General features: G+C 60.4%; 1 protein-coding gene across 1 annotated transcript in view; it reads left to right on the top strand.

The window, feature by feature from the left end:
- Positions 1-1,280: 1,280 nt before the first annotated feature.
- Positions 1,281-21,893, top strand: part of SLC9A3 (solute carrier family 9 member A3) — a 49,907-nt gene continuing 29,294 nt past the window's right edge. Inside the window, exon 1 of the mRNA XM_064375828.1 lies at positions 1,281-1,497. Coding sequence (XP_064231898.1) covers positions 1,281-1,497 — 217 coding nt within the window. The remainder of the gene's footprint in view (positions 1,498-21,893) is intronic.

Raw genomic sequence — 21,893 nt, 5'->3', positions numbered from 1 at the left:
AGCCCAGCCCCTGGGGAGCCGAGGAAGGGGGCACACAGAGCCATCCAAGCGGTGGGGTCAGTGCACGCAAAGGATCTGGGCTGTGGCGGGCACCGGGATGGGGGTCAGGCAGTGGCTGGGGCCGAGCTCCTGGGAGAAGTTGAGCCTTTCCTCCGACGGGGAGGGTCCCAATAGCGGGGTCTGAAGGGGCAGGTGAAGGGCCAGGCACGAGGCTTTGCAGGTGGCTGCTGGCTCCAAGAAGCCGAGCCGCTGGTTTTGTGCCCACCCTGAAGGTAGAGCAGACAGATATGCTAAGACCTTGGAAAGCCGGTGAGGGAAAGCAGAAGGCCGCGTGCCTCCCAGGTCTGTCGCTGGAAGGCTGCAGGGTGGGCTTGGAGGAAAAGACAGGTGTGGTTTGTGTCGTGGAGCGGGAGATGCCCAAGGGCGCCTGTGCTGCCAGAGGGGGCTGTGGGCAGAGGCCCTGCCTCCCCGTGAGGCCTGGGGGTGTCGGGGTGTTTCGGTTGGAGGTCACAAGGCAGGAGCGGGGCGGGGAGGCCACCAGCGCCCCTGAGTTCCCATCTCAGAGGCTGGGGTGGGGGATGCTCCGGCGAGGGCAGGGGCAGAGCGACTTCCCAGCGCGCACGCAAGGCCTGGGCGGCCCCGGCTTCTGCTAAGTGACCGGTCAGGCTGTGGAATGCAGGCTCGTCCTGCGGCCCGGGGCCCCTGCACACCCTTGGGCCGCCCCGTGGGGTCTGCGCAACCCCAGGCGCTGCGTGTATGAACGAGGGTTGGGGCGAAGGCACTCGCGGCTGTCCCGGCACCTCAGGAGCTGCGCGGACGCCGAAAGGCGCGGGGAACGGCCCGTCCCGCCGCCCCCCGCCGTCCTCCACTCGCCGCCCGCCCCCAGGGAGGCGGCCGCGCAGTCCCGGTCTGGCCCTCGCTGCGACCTCGCGGACCTCCAGGCTCCGGGGGAGGGTGGGGACCGGGGAGCGCCGGGCGGTGGAGGCGCGGCCGGCCGGGTGGGCGTGCGCGGGCGGGGCGGGCGTGCCGGGAGCCGCGGCGATGTCTGCGCTCGCCAGTGCGCGGCGGGGGCGGGCAGGCCCCGCCCCGGGACGGGAGGGGGCCGCGGGATTAAAGGCCACCCCGGTGGGCGGGGATCCGACTGTCGCCGGCACCGGCACCGGAGCGCGCCGGGGTCCTCGCCGAGTCGCGCGTCCCGCGGCCCCAGCCCCGCGCGTCGGCCGAGCCCAGCGGGACCCCTCGCGACCTGCGCGTCCTGGCCCCGCGCTGAGCCGGCGGCGATGTGGGGACTCCGGGCGCGGGGCCCCGGCCTGGGGCTGCTGCTGGCGCTGGCGCTGGCGCTGGGCGGGCTCTTGCGGACCGGGGGCGTCGAGGTGGAGCCCGGGGGCGCGCACGGCGGGAGCCAAGGCTTCCAGGTGGTCACCTTCGAGTGGGCGCACGTCCAGGACCCCTACGTCATCGCGCTCTGGATCCTCGTGGCCAGCCTGGCTAAGATCGGTAAGTGGTTCGCAGGGTCTCCGGCCGGTCACCGCCTGCGCCCGCGGGGTCTCGGGACCACCGACCTGGGTGCGGCCGTCACCCCTGCCCCCGTCTTAAAGTCCGGCTCTTGGATCCAGCAGAGCGGGACTCGGGCGCGACTCTGGCCGCGCTAAGCCGCCCTGAGGGTCGCCGAGGGTCGCCACACCCCAGCGGGGGCACAGCCTCGGAGTCCCCGCTCCCGGTGTCTGTGGGGTCTCCGCCGGCCTCCGCTCCTGCAGGCTGCCCGCGCCAGAGAGTCCCCGGGGCCAGGTTTCCTGCGGGGTTCTCGGGCTTTTTAAAGACGCGTCCTCGCCGGCAGGCACTGGAGTGACGATGATTTTTCGTTCGTTACAAGGGCAAAAAAGAAGAGCAGCGCCACCCGCATGAAACCCAGCAGAGTCCTCGTTAGAGGCGCAGCGTTCCCATTCGCGGGCTTCCTTTTTTAGAAAGTCCCGGTCGGTCAGATTTCTCTTCTTAACTGGCTCCAGTGAACCAGTGCTGTGGGCCGGGCAGGTGGCTCCTGGCAAGGTGACAGGAAGGTCAGCTTCCCGAGGACTCGTGGGGATCAAAGTTTCATGTGTTGGTCCACAGGGCAGGGTCTCTCCAGGGGTGGCAGGGAGGTGGTCACTCGTGGGGAGGGGCGATTAGGGGACCCAAGTTGGGCCAAGAGAAACGGCGGGTGCCAGGCAGGTTTCCAGCGCGGCTTTGGACTGGGGCAGGAGGTTCGGATGCTGGGGCCTAGGAGGGGCACCCGCGGAGGACAGGGAAGGGACAGGCTTTGGGGAGAGCTGCCGAGGACCTTGGACTTGGTGGAACCTGGTACGCCCGGAGGCTTGATGGCCGAAGGCGCCTTTTTCTCCAGTGCCGCCTGCGCCTGCCCGTTGAGGCCAGGGTCTCCCTGCCCTTCGGGGCCCTCGCGCGTTTACCTTCTGTCTCATGGATGCTCCCCGAGCCCTCCCGCCTCCTCGCTTCTCCGAGACCTCCTCCTTGCTCTGGTGTCCTTCAGCTCCCGGCCCCCGGCTGCCCGCCCGCCCGGCTCACTCTGTCCCCTCTGGGCTCCACTGCGGGCTTGGGATGCTGGCAGTAGGGGAGGCCCTGACACTGGCTGCTTCCTGCGGGTCATTTCCTTGAGAAGGGCCCCTGGGGCCTCAGGGAGGTCCTCAATCTGGGTCTCTGAGGATGCGCGGTCCTAAAGCCCACCCTGCTTTCCTCTGACGGGAGCGCCCCCCTCGTGTAAAGTGAATATGAAATTTCTTTTCTTTTTTTTCTTTCTTTCTTTTTTTTTAGAGACAGAGTTTTGCTCTTGTTCTCTTGTCGCCCAGGCTGGAGTGCAATGGCACGATCTCGGCTCACCACAACCTCCACCTCCCTCGTTGAAGCGATTCTCCGTCTAAGCCTCCCGAGTAGCTGGAATTACAGGCATGCACCACCACACCCAGCTAATTTTGTATTTTTAGTAGAGACGGGGTTTCTCCATGTTGGCTAGGCTGGTCTTGAACTCCTGACCCTCAGGTGACCCTCCCGCCTCTGCCTCCCACATTGCTGGGATTACAGGTGTGAGCCACCACTCCTGGCCGTGAATATGTAATTTCTGTGCAAGCTGGGGCCTCTCCCAGTTCTGCCCAGTGTTTGGAGTCAGAGCTGCCAGGCACCAGCCGGCCCCGCTTAGAGGCCGCCGGGAGGGCACACTGACCGCTTTGCCTGGTCTCAGAGTTTGCTGTTCCTTCCCAAGCACTTGGACTGATTCTGGGAAGACGTCCTTGAGAGCAGGGAGGCCGCCGCCAGCAGCAACTCCCCGGGGCAGGGCGGGCCCAGAATGCATCTTCTGCCGGGAGCTGGCCCTTTATAGGAAGGCCCACTCTGATAGCACAGGAGGCTATCTCGGTCCGGGATCGTGGGCCCCCCGGGGAAGGCGAGAGCCTAGCATTGTGCAGCTGTGGGGGTTCATCACCGCTCCCACCGGTGCAGACTCGCTCCAGACCTGCCCTCCACGCTCGCCGTCATCCCCTCGACCCACTCTCCACTCTGCAGCCCGAGCAGTGACAGCTGAGGTCTGCCCTGGGTCTGCCCTGATTGACCCCAGGGTGTCCCACCCCCCACTCCCTCTCTGCCATCCACAGGTCTTGAACGCAGCCCCCAGCCCTCCCCTTGTGCTTCCTTCCCCAGCCCCTCCCCCGTGAACTCTGGACTTCTCAGATCCCGCTGGCCCAGGCCGTCCTCCTTGTGCAGCCAGCCTCAGGTGCATGACCTGTCCCCCAGAGGACCCTCACATCCAGGCCTTCACAGGCACCAGGGCCTGCGCCCGCACCACAGTGGGAAGCACTCCAGTTTCAGCCCCAGCCTCCTCCACAGCCCGCGGCCCCCGACCCACCCGGTCCGGACTCACTGCCAGTTTCAGCCCCAGCCTCCTCCACAGCCCGCGGCCCCCAACCCGGTCCGGACTCACTAACTACTTGGCACATTTTGTTGTTTAAATGCTCAGGGGTTGGTCAGATTCTTACAGTCTCAAGTTACACAAACAGAAACGTATCTTCCAACAGAAAAGGGCTGCAGTCCTGTTGGTTTTCCAAACGTTTGTTGAATTTCTCACATGTCCTGAGTGTTTCCAACTCACAGCCCTAGCCTTCTTCGAGCCATTTGTAACCTGATTGGGGAAGTAAGACTCCGGGGACCCTGAAACCCACGGCAGTGTTGATCGCAGGAGGTTGCTACTCCAGGCGGCTTGGGACAGAGCACGGCCAGAGCTGCCCCAAGCAAATGCTGTGGCTGGGGCCTCAGCAGGTGTCCCAGGAGCCCGGGCAAGGAGCAGTCTCTGCCGTGGGCCCACCAGCCTCGGGCCGCATGTCTGGGCTCCAGCAAGGGTCCCCTACAAGTCCCCTATTTGTGTGCACTGGGGCCTCTGGGGGTTTCTCTGACTGTTAGAGCATCTTTTTAAAATGCAGAAGGGGAGGCAGGAACTGAGGCCAGAGAGCCAGTCCACAGCACAGACCTCCTGGGCTGAGAGGGTGAGGTAGTCTCTAGCAGTGGAAGTGGCAGGGCCTGGTGTCTGACGCAGGGAGGGTGAGGGGGTTTTCTCCTGTCACCCTTTGGGGGCCCCCAGCCTGCAGCCACCCACACCGGGGCCACTCTGGGCCTTGGGTGCCCACCGGAATCCTGGCCTTGCCCTGCACCTTCAGCTGTGGGGACTCCTTCCTGGGCTTCCTCTGGGAGTTGAGGCTGCGCCTTGCAGAGACTGTCAGGCCTGGCAGCATTGGGTGGGGGCCCCTGGGTGGAATCCGGGCAGTGGCAGGTGTCGGGACAGCTAGGAATGGGCCCCTGGAAGGAGAGAGAGACAAGGAAGTCAGAAGCAAGAGTGGGAGGCCCAGGGAGGGTCCCTGGGGAGGCAGGGGGAGACCTGAGCAACTCAGCTCCAGGCCTCGGAGGACACTGGTCTCCACCCAGGGTCATGGTGATGGGTGGGCGTGGTCAGTTCTGGGTTCTCAGACCACTGCCTGGCCGTGGGGCACAGAAAGGCACAGTCGTGGGGGGATTCCCGGAGGACAGTGGGGAACTTTCCTTGGGCAGCAGGGCAGTGGACACCAGGGCCTCTGTGGGGCAGGGGTGGGGACATCACAGGGTCGTCAGTGGCACAGCAGGGGCCAGACCTCCTGGTCCCATCTGGTTCTCAACCCTTGGGGGGTCTCTGCTGTGCTGACCGTGCCTCGAAGCCCTGAGCGATGCACCCGAGCAACAGGACCCGACCAGAAGAGACGTCGGAGACTGGGGTGGGGCTGAGGCTGGGAGTGGGTTCTAGGCCCAGCTGGCTCTATCTGTCCCCAAGCATTCGGCCGTGGAGACCCCTTGGGCCATGGACGCACAAGAGGTGTGGGAGCCGACATCTTGTGGGGCCCGGACTCTGGAGGGAGATGGCGTGGTGAGGGGTGGGACCTGAGCAGCAGCAGTGGCGGCCCACGGGGGAACCAGAACAGCGGGGCTGGGTGCGGGCGCGCAGGCAGGTGGGACAGGCTCTGGAGTCTGCAATGCCTTGTGCAGCCACAGGAGGGTCTGGTAGACATGGGGGTGCAGCGTCGGGAGCGCAGTCCCTCCCTCTCTGACCGGCGCTGTCTCACTTCGGGAGGGTGGGAATGTGCTTCTCCACCGGAGCTTCGGCCTTGGGATCACAGCACCTCCTCCGTAACTGGACGGTGCTCAAGACCCAGATCCTTGAGTGCCAGGTTCCCTGCTCCCGGCCCCAACCCCGAGGCACCGAGGTGCTTCCTTGGTGTCTGGGGTGGGGCGCAGGAGGTCACCCCGCTGTCTTTCCCAGGGTGTCCCAGCGAGCCTCTGCCATTGGGGGTGTGGTGCTGCCTAGACCACCTACCTGCCCAAGCTGTGGATTTCTCCAAGGTGCAGCTGTCCGCCAGGCACTGGGTGTCTTCCCAGGCTGCGAGGGCAGCTGTCGGCTCATACTCACTTCCTGGGGTGGACAGTTTTATTGCATGGGCTCTGGCCCTGGAGGCAGGAATCCCTCACTGCACATAGCGCCTACTGGCCTCTGAGTCAGCTACCCACTCCAGCTGAACTGCCCTTAGATTCTCCCTGAAGGAGCAGAGGAGAGGAGCATCTGGGGACAAGGATGGCCTAGAAGGCCAGGTTGGGCAGCAAAGTCCCTAGGGACCCAGTCCTCCCAGGAGAGGACCAGTCAGTGGGCCCCGTGGGCCCCAGTCCTGGCAGGAGGGACGCACTCCATGGGATTGGAGTCAGGAACCGTCATGTGAGGCCTGGGACCAAGGACTCTCCCAAGAGTCTCCACAGGGGAGGGTCTGGGAGTGAAGGGGTGAAGTCTCATTTTCCGTAAGCTGCCCATGAGAGAATCAGTTGTAGGCTGTAAAACAACCCATGGCATTTGGAGCTAAGGTGTCGCCCAGGAGTATCTTGAGGAAAGGGGCAAAGGTTGGGAAGTGCTGATAGCATGGGGGCAGGGAAGGAGCCATCAGGGCTCCCTGTGGGTGCCTGTCAGCTCCCTCCGCAGGAGGCCCAGAGAGAGAGGGATGGTGAGTCACTCTTGGCTGCCACCCCCCCGCCCCCAGGGAGCTCCCAGCCTCAAGGCGTGTGCGGCGCTCCCTGTGACCACACAGGCTTCTTAAGATGCCTGTCTGGGCCCATGCTCTAGCACCTGGCCAGCCTGACGTCTACTTCTGCAGGGATGGCTGAGATCCCCTAGAGTGGCTGCCCCCACCAGCTTCCCCAGGAGCCATGGGGAATGTTTAGAGCTGGGGTTCCCACCCTGCACATCATCTGCCCAGTGTCTGGGCTGAGTTCAGTACCCAGGAGTCTCAGTGCACGATGAAGCCACCAAGGATCTCCCCACTCACCCTTGAGACAAGCATCTCAGGGCACCAGGCCTCAGGGCGCCAGGTCTCAGGGAACCAGGTCTTAGGGTGCCAGACTCCACCCTCCCCCAAGTCATGCACTCACCCCCGCTTTATTCCTCCACACCCAGCCTCTCTCCTGCCCCTTCTCTCCTGAACTCAGTGCCTTCCTTCTCCCAGCTCCTGAGGGCATCTCCTCCTCCTCCAAGGTCTTTTGGTGCTATGAGGGCAGGGACTGTCTGTCTTATTCCTGCTGTGTCTCCAGTGCCAGTACCCAGCAGGGTCCTGCAGATCTGAGCACACACGAATGCACACCTGGATGGATGGATGAGTGAACAGATGTACGGATAGATGTGTGGATTGATGGTTGGATGAATGGATGAGTAAATGGATGGATGGGTGGATGGGTGAGTGAGTGGATGGATGGGTGGATGGGTGAGTGAGTGGGTGGATGGGTGAATGGGTGAGTGAGTGGATGGATGGATGGATGGGTGAGTGGGTGGGTGGGTGGATGGGTGAGCGAGTGGATGGGTGGATGGGTGAGTGAGTGGGTGGATGGGTGGATGGGTGAGTGAGTGGATGGGTGGATGGGTGAGTGAGTGGATGGGTGGATGGGTGAGTGAGTGGGTGGATGGGTGGATGGGTGAGTGAGTGGATGGGTGGATGGGTGAGTGAGTGAGTGGATGGATGGGTGAGTGAGTGAGTGGATGGGTGGATGGATGGGTGAGCGAGTGGATGGGTGGATGGATGGATGGGTGAGTGGATGGATGGATGGGTGAGTGAGTGGATGGATGGATGGATGGGTGAGCGAGTGGATGGGTGGATGGGTGAGTGAGTGGGTGGATGGGTGGATGGGTGAGTGAGTGGATGGGTGAGTGAGTGGATGGGCGGATGGGTGAGTGAGTGAGTGGATGGGTGAGTGAGTGAGTGAGTGGATGGGTGATGGATCAGTGAATGGATGGATGGATGGATGAGTGGACTGATGGATGGATGAGTGAGTGGATGGATGGATGGGCAAGGGGTTGATGGGTGAGTGGATGGATGGATGGATGGGTGAGTGGATGGATGGATGGGTGAGCGAATGGATGGGTGGATGGGTGAGTGAGTGAGTGGATGGATGGATGGATGGATTGGTGGATGGGTGAGTGAGTGGATGGATGGATGGATCAGTGAATGGATGGATGGATGGATGAGTGAGTGGATGGATGAATGGGCAAGCGGTTGATGGGTGAGTGAGTGGATGGATGGATGGATGGGTGATGAGTGAATGGATGGATGGATGAGTGGACTGATGGATAGATGAGTGAATGGATGGGTGAATGGATGGATGGGTGATGAGTGAATGGATGGATGAGTGGATTGATGAATGGATGGATGAGTGAATGGATGAACAGATGAGTGGACTGATGGATGGACGAGTGGATGGATGGATGGATGGATTAGTGAGTGGATGGATGGAGGAGTGAATGAGTGGATGAATGGAGGTGTGAATGAATGGATATATGGATGAGTGGATGGATGGATGACTGGACTGATGGATGGATGGGTGAGTGAATGGATGAATGGGTGGATGAGTGAATGGATGGATGGATGAGTGGACTGATGAATGGATAGATGAGTAAGTAGTGAATGGACAGATGGGTGGATGGCGAGTAAATGGATGGATGGATGAGTGGACTGATGGATGAGTGAGTGGATGCATAGATGGATGAGTGAAGATGGATGGGTGGATGAGTGAATGAATGGATTAGTCAATAGGTGGATGGGTAGATGGGTGGATCGGTGGGTTGATGGATGCATAAATGGACAGATAGGTGCATGGATGGGTGAGTGGATGGATGGATGGATAAGTGGATGGATGGGTGGATGGACAGATGAATGGATGAGTGAATAGGTGGATGGATGGATGGATGGATGGATAGGTGAGTGGATGGATAGATGGATAAGTGGGTGGGTGGGTGGATAGATGAGTGGATGGATGGATGAGTGGATGGATGGATAGATGAATGGATGAGTGAATAGGTGGATGGGTGGATGGATCAATGGATGGATAGGTGAGTGGGTGGATGGATGAGTGGGTGGGTGGATGGATGGATAGATGAGTGAGTGGATGGATGGATAAGTGGGTGGGTGGGTGGATAGATGAGTGGATGGATGGATGAGTGGATGGATGGATAGATGGATGGATGAGTGAATAGGTGGATGAGTGGATGGATCAACAGATGGATAGGTGAATGGGTAGATGGACAGATGAGTGGGTGGGTGGATGGATGGATGGATAGATGAGTGAGTGGATGGATGGATAAGTGGATGGATGGATAGATAAATGGATGAGTGAACAGGTGGATGGGTGGATGGATGGATGGATCAATGGATGGATAGGTGAGTGGATGGATGGATGGATGGATGAGTGAGTGGATGGATGGATGGGTAGATGGATGGATAGATGTAAAGATGAATGAATGAGTGAATAGATGGATGGGTGGATGCATGAATCAATGGATGGATAGGTGAGTGGATGGATGGATAGATGAATGGATAAGTGAATAGAAGGATGGGTGGATGGTTGGGTCAATGGATGGATAGGTGAGTGGATGGATGGATGGACGGATAGATGATAGGTGAGTGGTTAGATGGGTGGATGGATGGGTGAGTGGATGAGTGGATGGATGGATGAATGGATAGATGAATGGATAAGTGAATAGATGGATGGGTGGATGGGTTTGTGGATGGATGGTTGGATGGATGGGTGAGTGGATGGAAGGATGGATAGATGGATAGGTGGATGGATGGGTGAATGGACAGATGGATGCACCCACAGGTGGGTGAAGGAAGAATGAATGAATGAGTGGATGGACAAATGGATGGATGCGTGCACACACAGGAGAGTGAAGGAGTGGAGGGATGAACATTGACTTCCCATGTATAAGCTTCATCCAAAACCCTCTGGACACTGGGCCCAGGTAGAGGCTTTCTCAGCTCCTTGGCTGAATTATTTCCTTAAATTGCCACAGGGTCTCCCGGGAGCAGCACATCTACTTCCAGGTGACAATGGCTTTAGCAGTGCCACCTGCCAAGAAGTGGCAGACTTAACCTGCAAAGTGGGATCATTGACAAAGTGATTGCAGCATCAGCCCAGAGCACTTTGGCAGATCTTGGCTCAGGATGGAGAGCGCCATCTGCCCCCACAGAGCTCTTCCAGGAGTGGGTCATGTGCCGGGAGAGAAACCACACTCGCCTGGCCTAAAACATGCTCTATCGTCAGCTGAAATTGGCTGCCCTGGATTCCGCTGCCTTGACTATGCCTTCTGGAATAAGACAGACAAACCCCGCCCCATCCTGATGTTGCCAGGCCTCGGAAGATCCAGACACATCCTAGGCAGGCCCTGACTTGGTGCTGGGACCGCCCCACCTGGCACCCTCCTGGGACACAGAATGGAACTCGGGGTCGCAGGCAGCCAATACCCTCAGCACACCAACCACTTTTAGCAGCTTGAACAGTCTGATTTATTTTTATCAAGGTAGCCCAAAATGCTTGACTTTTTAGCGACCAGAGCTCTGGGTAACAGACAAACTGTCTCCAGTTTAACACTCATTCAATGAACATTCAGTGCCCACCACGCCCTGTAGACAGTGGGGATCCCACTTCAAATGAGACCCAAACACCCCATGGGCAGCACTCCTGGAAGGAGGCAAAAGACAGACAGGAAGTCAAACCCTGGGTCAGAGGGAACGGTCAGCCCTGTGGGTTATGGGACAGGGCAGGAATAGCCAGGGCGGGTCCCTGAGGCAGCGAGCGTGGATGAGGGGCAGGGGGGAGGTGTAAGTGCCTGAATGGCAAGCGGCAATGTGTGGTATGGGAGGGGCAGGTGTGGAGTGTGTGGGTGTTTGAAGAGCAGAGGGGAGTATGTGTGTCTGAGGAGCAGGGGGACCCATGGGGGCAAGAAGGAGGTGGTACCTGCACTCTGGCCATGGGGTGACCATGTTCAGAGCTGGGGTGACTCTGGGTCGCTCCCTCACAGTGGTGAGTGCCTTTACCGACCTGAGGTCTGGGTTCGCTGCTCTGTCTCATTCTTGGCCTTCTTTTGGGCTGGCTGTGTGTCAAGTCCCTTTCCAAAGCCAAGTGTCTTCGGTCTAGGAAGAATTGTGATGTAGGCCTCAGGCCGAGGCCAGGTGGAGGAGTCAGGAGAGCAGCCCAGGGTGCCGAAGGGGGTTCCCATGTGTGCACCATCCACACGGGCCTGAAAGGGAGGAGGGCAGGCAGAGCAGGAGGGGCTGTGATAGCAGCCGTGGGGTGGCAGGGGAATTCCACAAATGGGGAGGGGCACGCCCCAGGAATGCTGTGCTGGGCATGGCCAGGGTGTGATAGAGACTCCAAGTTGATGGCATGGGCTGTGGGGCCAAGAAATCTCCCCCATCCCCCAATTGAAGGCTCTGCCTCAGGGAAAGACAAGGCGACCCGTGCCAGGCTCCTGCCCCACAGAGGGCATCCTGTGCGTATCCCTGAGGGATTCGTGTTGGGTCATCCCAGCCGGGACCCCAGCATCTGGCTCTGGGAGCCGCCCCTGGGCAGGGAGGAAACCAGTGGCCCCTTCCGGACCAGGCAGGGCTGGAACAGAAAGTAGGAGCGGGGGTGGGGGTGCGCAGACAGCTTCCTCCTTCCCGGTGGATCAGAAACCTCCAAGTTCACCACCTGCTGAGCTGTCATGCCAAAGTCCAGGGGTTTGAGTTCTCTGTCGGGAAAGGTTTCTCGTAAGCCTGAATGGGCAAGTTGAAAATGCCTGTTTTTAAGAGCTTTGGGGGTGACACAAAGTGTGGAAGATCAGCAGCTCCTGGGGGCTCCGTCCTCAGACTCAGCCCCAGATGTTTGGCGCGGAGGACACAGGGCCGATCAGCTCGTGAAGACTCATTCCCCTTAGAACCCTCCCCGGGCCCTCAGCAGCCGCACCATCCCTCCCCGCCTGCCAGCTGTGGGCCCCACTGGGCAGGGCTGCCACCATGAGCAAAGCCCCAGACGGGCCAGACCTGATGGGCCCCATGGCGGCAGGGTGGGCCCCAGGCAGGGTGGAGCCAGTGGCCACTGGTCTTGGGTGCCACTGCAGAGGTGGGGAGGGAGGGGGCAGGCCGGAGGCTGGGCCCCAGAGCCCCTCGAGGGACAGAGCCCAGGAGACCGCCTGTCTGTGTGTGAAGTGTTTCCAAACCGGGACTGCCCGAGCCCCCGGAGCCCCCTCCCCAAGGGCTCACCCATGTGAGCGGCACTTCCAGGATTCTGGCTTTAATCCTGGTTTTCTCAAGATCTCAAGGTTAAGTTTAGGATTAGTTGGAGCCAACTGTGATTAGGGAGGTAATCTCTTCCCAGAAAGCAAGTGCCCTTCCGAGTGGGGCTGGGGCCTTGCCAGGTGCCACTGTCTCTGCTTCTCTGGATTTTGCCCACGGCCTACACCCGGCACAGAGCCGGGGGAATCTCTTCAGGCAGAGCCGGCTTCGGTTGGTTGAGAGCTGCTCCCAGGAGGAAGCAGGAGGAAGCAGGAGGAAGCCACAGCTCCGGCCCTGGTGGCTGCTGTGCACGGCCCCGCTTGCCTTCAGAGAGAGGAGCCCTCCCGCAGCCCTGTCGCCGGAGGTGGGGACAGAGGGGAGAGCCGCTTAGCTGTTTTCAACCTAAATCCGCAACACGATGGCTGACTGTGGGAAGTCAAAGGTTCCTGAGAAGGAGCCACCTGGAACTAGTTCCAACGTCACCAGGGGAGACAGCGGAGGTGGCCGAGCTACTGTCCTGCCCACCAGAGCTGTCCCTGCACCCCTAAGGAGCATGTGTGTCATGGGAGAGGCATGTGCGTGCTGTGAAGTCAGACATGGTGGTCTCAGCACCCACTGTGTCTCAGGGACCCTGTGGCCAGGACCCACCCAACTGCCCGTGGTGCTGACAACGTTCTCTGCCCTGCACAGCCCTGCGGCACTGACCCCGGGCATCACTCCTGTGCCTCGCGCTTTCCTCCCGTCCAATACCGCATCCTCAGAGGGGCCGCGTGCTTTTAAGGGGCACTTGGGTTCTGTTGCAGCAGGGCGTGGGGGCTCCCGTGTGTGAGGACCCATCTAGCACCTGCATTCTGGCACAGTGGCTATGCCATAGGCCAGCCTTCCTCCTGGCCTTTCTCCTCCCCCAAAAGCATCAACAAAATGAAGGACCCAGATACTGCCCGAGGTAAATGTTGCCAAAATCCAAAACCCCAAAGGGGCTGCTGTCTCCCGGGCTGTAACCAGCGCCACTATCATGTTCCAAAAGCATCCCTGGCGTTGCGGTTTGCTGGAGCCCGCAGCAGCTGGCATCTCAGTGGTCCCTGCCCACACCACGCAGCTCACAACAGCTGCCTGCCCCCCCACCTTCCTGGTGTGCAGGAGGACATTCTCCAGCCACTGTCTCTGGTTTTCCTGCAGGGGAAACGTCTGTAACATCCTTTCCGCTTTATCCTCCAGTGAAAAGTGGGACTGGTGTTTGCTCTGATTTTGGTGACATCTGACAATAGTGTCTGACTCTACTGTGGAGTCAGAACTGACAGGTGGATCAGGACGAGACTGGCTGCCGGGCCTCTGCATGCCTGGCCCTTCCTCCAGGTATGCCGTGGCCAGGGCTCAGCCTGCCCACCACACGCATGCTCTGCCTGGAATGCGTCGGCCTGGCTTTCTCCAGCCCACCCCGAAAGGACTGCCCTCCACAGCTTCGGAGGTGCCCTTTCTTAGACAATGAATACATTCAAGTTTCTTAGTAAAGTTGTAGATATACAGAATATTGAGCAGATAGTATAAAGTTCCCTCTAGCCACACCCCACCCCTTCCATCCCCCACACTCCCTATTGTTAACGGTGACATTGGTGTGACATTTGTCATGATTCAGTCACTCTTGATACATTATTATTAACTAAAGTCCGCCGTTTACATGAGGGCTCATTCTTGGTGTTGTGCTTCTGTGGGTTTGGACAGGCATTCAGGACGTGATCCAGCATCACAGTCTCATCCAGAGGCGCGTCACTGCCCTAGAAACCCACCGTGCTCATCCCTCCCTTCCATCAATCCCTGGCAACCACTGATCTTTCTACTGTCTCCATAGCTTTGCCCTTCCCAGAACACCATGCAGTTAGAACCCTACCGGTGCAACCTTCTCAAAGCAGCTCCTTTTACTTCCTCGTCGCCTCTGTGTTTCCTCCATATCCACTCAGGGCTTGACACCTCACTTCATTTTAGCACTGAATGATATTCCACTGCCTGCACCCATTCACCTACTGAAGGACATCTCAGTTGATGATGAATAAAGCTGCTATAAACATCCACGTGGGGGTTTTAGTGTGGACGTAAGATTTCAACTCCTGTGGGCTTGACCGTTAGGTGGTATGGTCATGGCATGCTTAGGTTTGTAGGAAACTGCCACGTGGCCTTCCAGTTGGCTGCATTCCCACTGTGTGCCCCCACCAGAGCTCAGTGTGCGCTCCTGTGACCCCACATCGTCGCCAGCATCCGGTGCCATCTGTGTCCTGGGTTTCAGCCACGCTGGCGGGTGCGTGGAGATGTCCCCGTGTGTTTCAATTAGCAGTTCCACCATGACATGGGCTGGCGTGCAGATTGCAGGGGCTTATTTACCATCTGTCTTCGGTGAGGGGTCTGCCCCGATGTTTGGCTCATTTTTCACTGGATTGTCTATTTTTCTTGCTGAGTTTTAAGAGGCCTTTGTATGTTTTGAATTACAAACTCTTTATGAGATATGTGTTTTGCAAATGTCTTCTTTTGTAGAGAAAGTTTTTAGTTTTAACAAAAGTCCAACTTATCAATTTTGTCTTTCATGGCTCAGGCTTTTGATGTTGATCTAAAAATTGATCACCATACCCAAGGTTCTCCGGCTTTTCTTCCATGCTGTCTTCTAGAAATTTTCTAGTTCTGTGTTTTACAGTTAGGTCTTTTGTCCACTGCAATGCCGGCCCTGCCATCTGAGAGCAGTCAGACACTCTTGCCGCGGCCCAGCGAGGCCAACGGGACCACAGTGCTCTCCTTGTGGCTCCCAGTTTTGTGGCCCGCTGATGCGTGCTGGGTATTTTAGGATCTCACATGCAGATAGACAGGTATATGACCCTTTATTATGAGGCTGGAGGAGTCGTGATGGGAGGCCACAAGATCGCAGGGTGGTACCCGCAGAGACAGGAAGCAGGGCTGTGGTCGGGGAGACATGGGAAGACCGGGTGGGGCAGCGTGTACCCAGGCACGGGTATGAGACGGTGGGAGCCATCTGCTTGGCTCATTTTCATTGGGTTGTCTGTTTCTCCTGTTGAGTTTTAAGAGGCCTTTGCATGTTTTGAATCACAAACTCTTTATGAGAAACGTCTTTCGCACGTCTTGCAGGTCTTGGAGCATGGTAGAGCCCAGAGAAAGCTGCTTGTGCATCTTCCCGGCCCCCAGCCGCCCTGGCCTTTTCCCGGGCTCCTCCACCTCCGTGTCCCTAGCCTTCCCTACTGCAGGATCCCCCAGGCAGCCGACCTCAGACCCATCAACTCACAGAAAATGGCACCTACGGCTGCCTGCCTGGGTCTTTTCGGGCTGAGTCTGTCCCGGCCCGTGGGTATCGGGCCCTCAGCAAATGCCTGAAAATGCAGCGGACGTGTTCGCCTGCCAGGCGGAGAGCTTTTCCTGAGTTCACAGGCCTCATCATTTCCTCTGTTAGCTTTGTCAGATGAAGAATCAAGTGGTCCTAGGGTTCATCTGAAAAAACAGCCGCCCCTGCCCACCTTGTTCCCTAGGCCCCTGGTAAGGTCTCCGTCCCTGGGCTGGGGGAGAGCCTCACTGCTCTGGCCCGTCTCCAGGCTGGACCCATCGTGCCGCTGGCTCTTGAGGGTGTGTCCCTCGGGTTCTGGCCTTTCCGCTAGCACTTCTGTCCACACGAACGCCTCGGAGCTCTGTGGCCGCGTAGTTTCTTTTCCCACACAGCGTCTGGCTTTGCCTGGAGGGAACGATCGTCTCTTGCTGCTCTTAGCACCCTCTCTGAGCTCACCAAGTGACTCTGCCCCCAGCTCCCAGCAAGCTGCTGTGCTGCGCCAAGGGCCCAATCCTCCTGCTTCCAACCGCCCCAGGCCTGCAGCAGCTCCCCCGGCCCAGCCCAGCACCTGCCTCCCTGACACTCTCCTCCACTGGGCGGCTCACTTCTTGCAGCCACATCCTGGGAGCCCCTCTTCTCTGTGGACTCCTTCTCCTGAATCCTCTCCCATCCCTGCTCAGGCCTGGGAAGGCAGCTGGGCGCCATCCGTCTGGTGGAGCAGGACACAGCACGCCGGCTGCCCCACGGCCCCTCTGAGATGCCTTTGCCTTGCCTGGTGCGCGCCGCTGGAACTGGTTTCCCTCTAAATCATCAGGCCCTGCGCCAGCTTCATCTGGAAGGAAGACTCGGAAGTCTTCCTTGTTCCTGGTTCTTTGCAGGGGGCCTCCTCACCCTCCACGTGCCCCATTCTCCTCTCACTCCCTGATGTGCTTTGGGGTAGAGCTAACTTCACCTGCTGTGCTAGGTCCCTGGCAGCCACTGAGCCTGGAAACGCACGCTTGGTTCTGGGAACGGCTGTGGCGGTGCCTGTCATCCCTGGCTCCCCATCTCTCGCCCATGCCTGAGTTCCAGGGCTCCACGTCTGGCCCACGTGCATCCAGCCTACTCTGCTCTCAAGCTCCCTGCCCTCCCTCCCTCCTTCCTTCTTTCCTTCTCAATCGGCAACCTCTACCTCCTGGCTTCAAGCGAGTCTTGTGCCTCAGCCTTCCGAGTAGCTGGGATTACAAGCATGGGCCGCCACACCCAGCTAATTTTTGTAATTTACTTTAGTAGAGACAGAGTTTCACCATGCTGCCCAGGCTGGTCTCAAACTGCTGGCCTCAAGTGATCCGCCCTGCCATCAGCTTCCCAAAGTGCTGGGGTTACAGGTGTGAGCCTGTACATTTATTTTCCTTTTGTCTTTTTATCTCTATCTTCTGAGGTAATTTTTTTTTTTTGAGACAGGGTCTGGCTCTGTCTCCCAGACTGGAGTGCAGTGGTGTGATCTCAGCTCACAGCAGCCTCCACCTTCCAGGCTCAAGTGATCCTCCTGCCTCAGCCTCCCAAGTAGCTGGGACCTCAGACCAGCACCACCATGCCTGGCTAGCTTTTGTATTTTGTAGAGACGGGGCCTCACTATGCTGCCCAGGCTGATCTGAAACTCCTGGGCTCAAGCGATCGCCCCACCTCGGCCTCCCAAAGTGCTGGGAGCACAGGTGTGATCCGCCAGGTAGGGCCTGAGAGAAATTCCTAACCTCCTCTTTCAACGCCTCTGAGTTTTAAACCCACTTCAGTTCTCAAGTTTGACTCCTGGGAGGTCTTGTCTCTGAAGGTCCTTGCCCTTTACGGGGTGGGGGGCGATGGTGACGCTGAGGCCGAGGTCGGAGTCTCCCTACGGCATCTCCACCCCTGGGCGCGCTCTGGGCTACCTGTGATTCCGTAGCTGGGTTCGGAGCCGGACACCGCTCAGCCTTCCCCGGCTCCCCTGGTGTGAGGGGCGGGGCGGAGAAGCTGAGTGGGGGCGGGAGCCGCGGGCTGTGGGCGGGGACCTGGGCGTGGCCGGGGATTCCGGTGTCTGCGGGGGTCGGGATGAGGGTGTATGTGGGGGGCGGAGAGTCGGGCGTCTGTGGGGGGCGGAGAGTCGGGCGTCTGTGGGGGGCGGGGAGTCGGGCGTCTGTGGGGACGGGGAGTCGGGCGTCTGTGAGGGGCGGGGAGTCGGGCGTCTGTGAGGGGCGGGGTGTCGGGCGTCTGTGAGGGGCGGGGAGTCGGGCGTCTGTGGGGGGCGGGGAGTCGGGCGTCTGTGGGGGGCGGGGAGTCGGGCGTCTGTGAGGGGCGGGGAGTCGGGCGTCTGTGGGGGGCGGGGAGTCGGGCGTCTGTGAGGGGCGGGGAGTCGGGCGTCTGTGAGGGGCGGGGAGTCGGGCGTCTGTGGGGGGCGGGGAGTCGGGCGTCTGTGAGGGGCGGGGAGTCGGGCGTCTGTGAGGGGCGGGGAGTCGGGCGTCTGTGGGGGGCGGGGAGTCGGGCGTCTGTGAGGGGCGGGGAGTCGGGCGTCTGTGAGGGGCGGGGAGTCGGGCGTCTGTGAGGGGCGGGGAGTCGGGCGTCTGTGGGGACGGGGATTCCGGCGTCTGTGAGGGGCGGGGTGTCGGGCGTCTGTGGGGGGCGGGGAGTCGGGCGTCTGTGGGGGGCGGGGAGTCGGGCGTCTGTGAGGGGCGGGGAGTCGGGCGTCTGTGAGGGGCGGGGAGTCGGGCGTCTGTGAGGGGCGGGGAGTCGGGCGTCTGTGGGGGGCGGGGAGTCGGGCGTCTGTGGGGGGCGGGGAGTCGGGCGTCTGTGGGGGGCGGGGAGTCGGGCGTCTGTGAGGGGCGGGGAGTCGGGCGTCTGTGGGGGGCGGGGAGTCGGGCGTCTGTGGGGGGCGGGGAGTCGGGCGTCTGTGAGGGGCGGGGAGTCGGGCGTCTGTGAGGGGCGGGGAGTCGGGCGTCTGTGGGGGGCGGGGAGTCGGGCGTCTGTGGGGGGCGGGGTGTCGGGCGTCTGTGGGGGGCGGGGAGTCGGGCGTCTGTGGGGGGCGGGGAGTCGGGCGTCTGTGAGGGGCGGGGAGTCGGGCGTCTGTGGGGGGCGGGGAGTCGGGCGTCTGTGGGGGGCGGGGAGTCGGGCGTCTGTGGGGGGCGGGGAGTCGGGCGTCTGTGAGGGGCGGGGAGTCGGGCGTCTGTGGGGGGCGGGGAGTCGGGCGTCTGTGGGGGGCGGGGAGTCGGGCGTCTGTGAGGGGCGGGGAGTCGGGCGTCTGTGAGGGGCGGGGAGTCGGGCGTCTGTGGGGGGCGGGGAGTCGGGCGTCTGTGGGGGGCGGGGTGTCGGGCGTCTGTGGGGGGCGGGGAGTCGGGCGTCTGTGGGGGGCGGGGAGTCGGGCGTCTGTGAGGGGCGGGGAGTCGGGCGTCTGTGGGGGGCGGGGTGTCGGGCGTCTGTGGGGGGCGGGGAGTCGGGCGTCTGTGGGGGGCGGGGAGTCGGGCGTCTGTGAGGGGCGGGGAGTCGGGCGTCTGTGGGGGGCGGGGAGTCGGGCGTCTGTGAGGGGCGGGGAGTCGGGCGTCTGTGAGGGGCGGGGAGTCGGGCGTCTGTGGGGGGCGGGGAGTCGGGCGTCTGTGAGGGGCGGGGAGTCGGGCGTCTGTGGGGGGCGGGGAGTCGGGCGTCTGTGGGGGGCGGGGAGTCGGGCGTCTGTGGGGGGCGGGGAGTCGGGCGTCTGTGGGGGGCGGGGAGTCGGGCGTCTGTGGGGGGCGGGGAGTCGGGCGTCTGTGGGGGGCGGGGAGTCGGGCGTCTGTGGGGGGCGGGGAGTCGGGCGTGTGTGGGGAGTGGGGATTCCGGTTTAGAGGGGGAATTCATGTGTCTGTGAGGGGCGGATATTCAGGTATCTGTGGGGCTCCGGGATTCAGGTGACTGTGGCGGATGGGGATTTGGGTGTTGGGGGTCAGATGCCAGTGTTTTCGGATCAGCCCAGGACGGGCGTGGTGGCTGACACCTGTGATCCCAGCACTCTGGGAAGCCGAGGCTGGAGGATTGCATGAGCCCAGGAGTTTGAGAACATAGCACGGCCCTCTGTGTCGTTACAGCTGCTTTCGGCTACACTGGCAGCGAGTAGTTGTAACATAGGCTGAGCAGCCTTGGAACCTAAAATGCTGACGATCCACCTTTAAGAAGAGATACCCCACAGCCATTCCAGTCCCCCGCTGCGGCGTGTCATTCGTGTGGTTATGAGGACGTTTCTTTTCTCTCCCTGAGCAGCTGCTTTAGGTGCTCGTCTGCTGATTCCAGCGTCTGACCCTCTTGAGTTCTGCTCTGATGTGGGCTGGGCCCCATTCCCTTTTTCACGTGTCTCGTGATTTGGGTTGCTCCAGTGCCTTGCCCAGGCCCGTGTCCCGCCGCGGCCCGGGAAGGCGTCACTGAGGGTCTGCCGCGGCTGAGGCTCGTTGCTGCTTTGAGTAGTGTAGCCCTGAGGTGGTGGCAGCTGCCATCTGCATCCGGCTCTTCTCTCTACTGTGGAAAGCTTGGGACCTGCTTGGGCCCTGCCTGCATCAGTCTGTTCTCACGCTGCTAATAAGGGCCTCCCAGTGACTGAGTAATTAATAAAGGAAAGAGGTTTAATTCACTCACCGTTCCACATGGCTGGGGAGGCCTCACAATCGTGGCGGAAGATGAAGCAGGAGCAAGGTCATGCTTTACATGGTACCAGGCAAAGAGAATGAGCCAAGAGAAAGCGGAAACGCCTTTCAAACCATCAGATCTCCTGAGATTTGTTCACTACCGTGAGAACAGTACAGGGTATCCGCCCCCATGACTCAGTTACCTCCCACCGGGTCCCTCCCACAACACGCGGGAATTCTGGTAGCTGCAACTCGAGATGGGATTTGGGTGGGGACGCAACCACACCAGATCACTGCCTGTCTCGTATGACAATTGGGGATCAGTCAGAGGTTTGGAAAGAGTTAGACACACGGTTTGGGGCTCCCCTTCTCTGGCCCTTCCTTTCCAGGATTCGTGCCTCTCTGGTGGCTGCTGTGGTCAGCTTGACCTCTGTCTCCACGTTTTTGAGCGGTGGAGATGGTGATTTCCATCTGGGTTTGAGCTGCTTAGCATGCCCCCACACAAACCTGTCTTTAGGAGAAGAGCCTCAGACAGCAGGAAAGTCACCCAGAGCCGCTCCCTTCCTCCCAGCCTCTCCTCCAGTGTCTCAAGACGACGTGCCTGTGTTTTCCTGGAGCTCATCCTTGTTACTCATGGAAAAGCTGGCGTGATGGAGCCACTCCACCGTGAACCAACCTAAATACATGTGTGGGACAGTCCTTTCATCAATCTGTATCTGAACTAGAGCCAGTCGCGAGGCTGTAAGAAGGAGGTTGGGCACGGTGGTTCACACCTGTCATCCCAGCACTTTGGGAGGTCAAGGAGGGCAGAACGCCAGAACCCAGGAGTTTGAGACCAGCCTGGGTGACATGGCGAAAGCCCGTCTCTACAAAAAGTACAAAAATTAGCTGGGTGTGGTGGTGCACACCTGTAGTCCCAGGTACTCAGGAGGCTGAGGCAGGAGAGCGGAGATCACACCACTGCACTCTGGCCTGGAGGACAGAGTGAGACTCTGTCTCAAAAAAAAAAAAAAAGAAAGAAAAAGAAAGCAAACCTTAAAACCTACCCTCCTCTGCATGGGGATGGGGAGGAGGCCGGCGCAGGGGTGAGGAGAGGATGCTCAGGAAGGGCCTGCGTGGCGAAGAGATGCCTCCAGCTGCAGGCTCCGGAGTCCCAAGCCCCTGCACACCGGTCCACTTTGTAATCAGTGTACATCATCATGCATGGTATCACCAGTAACGCCTGCTGCATGGCCACCTGCTCCCCCGGGGACAGCCTCCGCACAGGATGACACTTTCATTTATAAACAAATGTGCACCCGGGTCTCGCCGTAGTGCTTGACACTGAATCTGAAGCCCCTCTTTCTCCTCTGCTGCCTTTCCTTGTGTTCCTGCCCCGAGGGAGGCCTGGGAGCTGGAGTGGGCAGCCTTTCCTCCCACCCTGGGGCTCAGGGCTGCGGCCGCTGCACACTCTCACCTGTTTCTCACCTGACCCCAGAGAACGCTTTTGTCGGTAACTTGGGGCAGAGGAAGCAGTGGTGCTTTGTGCAGACGGCACTCCAGCCTATCTGAGTCCCGCCGGGCAGATGATGTGACAGAGGGAGGTGGAGGCTAGGACAGGGAGCGAGGACCCGCGCCGTCCTGTGAGGACATGGAGCCAGCCCCCATCACGGCAGCCCATGAGGACCCGCGCCGTCCTCCTTCGAGGGATGCAGCGCTCCCAAGGCTGGGTTGTCTCTGGGGAAGGCTGGAGAGGCTCGGTCCCGGGGAGGAAGGGGTGTGGGGTCTTCCCAGCACCCCGGACATGAGGTCGGGGCTGGCTCAGAGCTGCCTTCATGTTGCCCTAGTGCTGCTGCTCAGGATGATTTGGAA

Source organism: Aotus nancymaae, unplaced genomic scaffold (assembly GCF_030222135.1).
Source record: "Aotus nancymaae isolate 86718 unplaced genomic scaffold, 86718_ANA_hifiasm-v0.15.2.pri h1tg000014l, whole genome shotgun sequence".
Taxonomy (NCBI): domain Eukaryota; kingdom Metazoa; phylum Chordata; class Mammalia; order Primates; family Aotidae; genus Aotus; species Aotus nancymaae.
The sequence above is the reverse complement of the archived record's forward strand: the minus strand, read 5'-3'. Positions and strand labels throughout refer to the sequence as shown.